General features: G+C 43.6%; 1 protein-coding gene across 1 annotated transcript in view; it reads right to left on the bottom strand.

Moving 5' to 3' along the window:
- Positions 1-4,966, bottom strand: part of LOC102010296 — a 10,789-nt gene extending 5,823 nt beyond the window's left edge. Inside the window, exons 1-3 of the mRNA XM_005409002.2 lie at positions 4,945-4,966; positions 3,748-4,156; positions 3,480-3,645 (exon numbers count right to left, since the gene is read on the bottom strand). Of these exons, the coding sequence (XP_005409059.1) occupies positions 3,480-3,645; positions 3,748-4,156; positions 4,945-4,966 (597 nt within the window). The remainder of the gene's footprint in view (positions 1-3,479; positions 3,646-3,747; positions 4,157-4,944) is intronic.
- Between the last annotated feature and the right edge of the window lie 1,116 nt (positions 4,967-6,082).

The raw sequence follows: 6,082 nt of genomic DNA, 5'->3' as shown, positions 1-6,082 counted from the left end.
TCCTGCCTCAGCCTCCCGAGTGCTGGGATTATAGGTGTGCGCCACCACACCTGGCTCCTTTATTTTTATTTTATTCTTGTGGGTGGAGTTTGGAGTTCTATTACCAATTTTCTTGTTCACCCTATTTTTATGGTACTTGTTTTATTTATTTCATTAGGGGCCTCTTTATCTCTCACAATTTCTTTGGTGCTATTTCTCTTTCAATTAGTTTTCTTATTATTTTATCCTTTTTCTCTAGTTTAATCTCTATTCCTTATTATTTATCCTTTTCCTTGTTGGTTTTCTCCATTATAGTTATCTACTAATATTAATTTTCTTTTACTCCTCAATAAGATCATTTATATCAATTTTATTACCTTCTTCCCATCTTACATTGCTTAATTTTTTAAAAGTCTATTTTTTGAGGCTGAGGCAGGAAGATCATTGCAAGTTCGAGACCAGCCTAGGCTATGAAGTGAACTCAACACCAGCCTGAAGTGCATAGCAAGACTTTGTCTCAAAAAAAACAAAAAAAGTCTATTTTTCTTTCTTCACACTCCCATGCCTGCACCTTATCTATACTAGTCTAACCACATACTCTTTTAAATTGATAGATAGTTAACTATATCTTATCATAGTTAAACACTTTTCTATTTTGCATGGAGGTAAAATTGATCTATTGACTAGATATTTACTATAAATAAATATCTGCTATGTCTTAAGATATACCAGACTACCCAGGTGTGGTGGTGCACGGCTGTAATCCCAGCACTTGGGAGGCTGAAGCAGGAGGATCGTTGTGTGTTTGAGAGCAGCCTAGGCTACAAAGTGAGCTCAAGGCCATCCTGAACTGGATAGCAAGACCCTGTCTCAAAAAGACAAAAAAAAAAAAAAAATACTCTTTTAATCTTGGGGGTCAATCCATCTGCAAGTTTGTGAGGAACCAGCCCAGTTGGAAAAGAGCTGCTTATTTCACCAGCTCTGAGCGCTCCCTGTCATTCCCTCAATTGTTGTTGTCCACAGAAAAATGCTTCCACTGACTGTGATCTTCAAAGAAGGCCTCAGGGCCCACACATCAAAAGTGCCCAATGTATCCGGAAACGCAATTCCACCCAAGGATGAAGTAAACAACTCGCTCAAGTGAGCTGGAAATCGCAGGGCCAAAGAATGTGGATAATCTCAGTGAGCCAAATGGAACTTTCTAAGCTGCTGAAAAGAGAACCTTCTTTTAAAATTTATTCCCTAGTCCACATGAGAATTAATTTCATTTAAATGAAGTTGAGCATAAATGAAGCTTCAAGTCTAAAAGTTAATCTGTGGATACTTCAAACCTTAGGGTTCATGTCCTACTGTTTAAAACACATCCAACTTTCAGGTGAGTGTGGTGGCGCAAGTCTGTAATCCCAGCTGTCAAGAGAATTGTAGGGAGTTCAAATTCGAGGCCCACTTAGGCTACCTAGTGAGTTCAAGGCCAGTCTGAACTACATAATGAGATTCTGAAAAAAAAAAAAGGAAAAAAAAAAAAAAACAGAGATTCTGTCCCAAAAAAACCCCCCAAAACCCAAAAATAAATAAAACCCACATCCAACTTTTAAAAAAATGTCCAGGCCGGGTGTGGTGGTGAAGGCCAGGCATGGTGGTGCACACCTGTAATGCCAGCACTCGGGAGGCTGAGGCAGGAGGACTACTTTGAGTTTAAGGCCAGCCTGGGCTACATAGTGAGACCCTGTCTCAAAAAAACAAAACAAGCCTCCAAATTTTGCCATCTTCATTTTAATTTTATTTACACCTCCTATCTCAGGAAGTGTTTGAATAAGATACTGGCCAGTAAAATACGAGATACACTCCAACAGTTGCTTATGTACGGATTTAGTAAAATCAAATGGAGAAAGGTTTTTCTTGTCCTTTATCTGTTTTGGACAAACTTACTTTTTTTTTGTCTTTTTGAAACAGGGTCTTGCTATGCAGTTCAGGCTGGCCTTGAGCTCACTTTGTAGCCCAGGCTGGTCTCAAACTCACACCAATCCTCCTGCCTCAGCCTCCCGAGTGCTGGGATTACAGGCGTGCGCCACCACGTCCAGCCTTGACAAACCTACTTTTAAAGGTTTTTTTTAAAATATCCATTCTAGACCCAATTTGTATTTTATTTTATTTTTATTTTTTTTTTTTTTTGGTTTTTCTCCGGTACCGGGAACCGAACTCACGACCTTGCACTTGCCAGGCAGGCGCTTTGCCGCTGAGCTAAATCCCCAGCCCCCAATTTGTATTTTATTTATATTAGATGCTTATCAGGGAGTACACATTGGAAGCAGGTATACATCGTATTATTTATAATTGTATTTCTTGGATGCTGTCTAACATCTTCCATTACAATAATTGATTAAATAGAACTAGCCAAGACACATTTTTCCATTTTCGTTGACAGTTACAATGAAGCAGTATTTAAAAATTCAAGCTGGGTGTGGTGGCGCACACCTGTAATCCCAGCACTCGGGAGGCTGAGGCAGGAGGATCCTTGCGAGTTCGAGGACAGCCTGGGCTACAAAATGAGCTCAAGGCCAGGCTGAACTGCATAGGGAGACCCTGTCTCAAAAAGACAAAAAGAAATAAAAATAAAAAAAAGAAAGGGTTGATTTCTGTTCTCATTTGCTCAATTTGAACTGTGCCACACTGTGACTTGCAAAGCCATTTTCTTTGTGCTAATTATTCAAAAGTGAGTTCAAAGTACTTTCTCATTTACTTAAATGTGCTAAATCAAAAACTTAATTGCAAAGTCAGAGCTGAGTGTAGGCTCTAGATTTCTTCAGTTCCAATCCTGTAATATTTTAATTTTGTTTTTGTTTGTTGTTGTTTTTTGAGACAGGGGTCTCCCTGTGAAGTGCAGGTTGGCCTTGAACTCACTATGTAGCCCAGGCTGGCCTTGAACTTGAACTCACTACAATCCTCTGGCCTCAGTCTCCCGAGTGCTAAGATCACACGCCTCTGTCACCATAACTGGCATTCAACCGTACAACTCTTAACACGATCATTTTGTTTTGTTTGTTTTGTTTTTCTTCCAGTACCAGGAATTGAACTCACGACCTTGTGCTTGCCAGGCAGGCGCTTTGCCAATGAGCTAAATACCCAACCCCAAAACAAGTTTTTTTTTTTTTCTTGTTTTTTTTTCCGGTACCAGGAATCGAACTCAAGACCTCATGCTTGCCAGGCACACACTGTGCCGCTGAGCTAAATACCCAGCCCTTAACACGATCATTTTATGAGGTCAAGGAAAATTCTACTGGTTAAAACAATTACTGAGTTCAGGGTAAGAAAGTGTCTAAATAAATGGTCAAGTTTGGTGGTACATGTCTGTAATCCTAGCACTTGGGAAGCTGAGGCAGGAAGATGGAAACAAGTTGGCTTTGGCGGACAGCCTGGAAGGGGGAGGGGGATCAGGAGGGGGCGAGAGAGGAGAAGAGAAGGAGGAGGAGGAGGAGAAGAGGAAATAATCAGCGAAGGACCTGGTAGACCTGGGCCGGGGCCCTGCTCAGATGAAGCAGGAACGCTCCTCTCTCCCTCACGCGGCTGAGACGCTGGCTGGCTGGCCTCTGGTAGCCTCCATACAGGAGTCCACAGCGACTTCTGCTCTGCTGGAGCCACTCGGCTGGGCCAGGCGTCCTGGAGTTCCTGGGGACACTCGCAAAGGCGGGTTAGATGGCACCCCGCGGGGCCAGCTCCGTCTGGCCTCCTACTTCTCCCTCCCACGCCCCTCTTGCTCACCTCGCCTACCTCTTCCTGACCTCCGCCAGCAGCCCTGCCCTGTCCGGTCTTCCGCTTCTCCTGCTTTGGCTTCCCAGGTTTGCCCTGTCCCGCGCATTGCCGGGGATTCTTAGGGAAAGCACTGTAGTCCTGTCCCAAGTCCAAACGTGTCCCCTGTCGCCTGCTCGGCGAAGCACCCTCCCACTGTGAGTAGTTACATGTGGCAGCGTTAGCACGGCCTGGCGTGCCTGTTCTTCCTGGGCACCCTTCCCAGGTTCTTCTCGTCCTGAACGAAGAATTGGACAAGAAATGCACGATAGGTAGAAAGGTTTTACATTTACTAAAGGTGCTAAAGGTAGGAAAAGAAGTATGCTCTGCAGAGTACAGAGAAGGCCACCGAAAGAGTTTACAGTGGCAACAAGGTTCACGCAGCCGTCTTCTGTATCCTCCACTCACTCTTCAGGCCGATGTCAGATCTAGGCCGTCCCATCAAAAATCTGCTTGATCTCCGCCAGAAGAACTGAAAATAGCATTTTCTGATTGGTCCCGGGTGCAGGGCCTGGGCTTCTGTGTCCTGGATTGACAGGTCACACCCACAGGCCCAGTCGGCCACGCCCTATTCTCCTGCCTCAGCAAGTTTAAAAAAGTTGCTGCTTTGTATTTTTCCTCTGGCATGTCTGCCTACTTGCCCTGCCTACATCGATATATAATATCCTTTGGTCCCCTTAAGATACTTAAAATTGATAGATATTCCAATTCCTTGTACAAAATAGCATCAGATTAGCATATAACCTACACACATCCTTCTGTATACTCTAAAGCCTCTCCAGATTATTTATAATACTGGATACAGCATAGCCGGGCGTGGTAGCTCACGCTTGTAATCCTAGCACCCAGGAGGCTGAGGCAGGAGGATCACTGCGAGTTTGGGACCAGCCTAGGCTACAAAGTGAGCTCAAGGCCAGCCTGAAATGCACAGTGAGACCCTGTCTCAAAAAGACAAAAAAAAAAAAAAAAATACTGGATATAGCATAAATGGTAGGCAAATAATTGTCATACTGTATTTTTAGGGCAGTGGTGGCAAACCTATGGCATGTATATTGTTTTTAAGACAAAAGATGTTAATGTATAAATTGTTTTTTCTAAACTAAAACTTCAGTATTCAAGTTTAATTGCAGTGTTGACACTTTGCCATGAATAAATGGGTTTTGGTCAAAGTTTGGGCACTCTTCTCTAAAAGGTTCGCCATCACTGGTTTAGGGATTAATGACAAAAAAGTTTGTGCATTCAGTACAGGTTCGATTTTTTTCAAATATTTTCAATCTGGCACTGATTGAGTGCAAGGATGCAGAATCCATAGATATGGAAGACCAGCCGGGCATGGTGGCGCACACCTGTAATCCCAGCATCAGGAGGGTGAGGCAGGATATTGTTGTGAATTCAAGACTAGAATAAACTGCAAAGCAAGATCCTCTCTCTCTCTCTCAAAAAAGAAAAAAATGTGAAAAGTCAACTGTACATGTGAAGGAAAATTTTAAGCCATTAATGTGCTACCTACTTTTTCTTAAGTCATTATTTATTCCAATGTCTCCATTTTACAGATTGTACAACTGGAGCCAGAAGGGTTAAATAACTTGACCAAACAACTGATATTAAAGATTGACTTTAAAGTCAGGCATGGAGGTGTAAGGCTCGGCTCTCACGGCGGGATGGAAAGAACCTCCAAGAGACGGTCTCTCATGCAACAGCAAGGAGTTTTATTTCTATGCCAGAATAGGGTCTGCCTCTCACGCAGGAGAGCGACCCCCGGGAGCTTTTGGGCAGAGTTTATATAGGGTTTGGGGGAATTAGCAAGCTGGGTTACAAAAGCCAATCGCGTTGGTTAAAAGAGCTTGACCTTTTACATGATTGGTTAAAACATGGGGTTGGTTAAAGGCCAATCATGAGGCTGGGTTATAGTCCAATCAGGATTGAGTCCTTGGGTGGGGGTCTTCTTGTGGTCATTTCGGGGAAACAGAAACTTAGCAAAGTCCTCTTCTGGGAACCTGAAACTTATCTTTTTGCAACCTTTATCCTGAAACCCAGGGGGTGCACGTATGTTGCTCAAGATACCAGATGCTCTCTTAGTGGCCTGTGGTCTGGGGCCTCACAGAGGCACACACCTATAATCCCAGCACTTGGGAGGCTGAGGCAGGAGGATCATTGTGAGTTCGAGACCAGCCTGGGCTACAAAGTGAGCTCAAGGCCAGCCTGAACTGCATAGGGAGACCCTGCCTCAAAAAGACCAAAAAAAAAAAAAAGCTAGGAGAAGGTCTGGCCAGTGTTGCGGGGAGGGAAGGAGGATAAAATTTTAAAGAGGGGGGCT

This window comes from Chinchilla lanigera, unplaced genomic scaffold, assembly GCF_000276665.1.
Source record: "Chinchilla lanigera isolate Chin_1 unplaced genomic scaffold, ChiLan1.0 scaffold00115, whole genome shotgun sequence".
Classification (NCBI taxonomy): Eukaryota; Metazoa; Chordata; class Mammalia; order Rodentia; family Chinchillidae; genus Chinchilla; species Chinchilla lanigera.
This window is presented reverse-complemented; position numbering and strand designations above follow the sequence as displayed.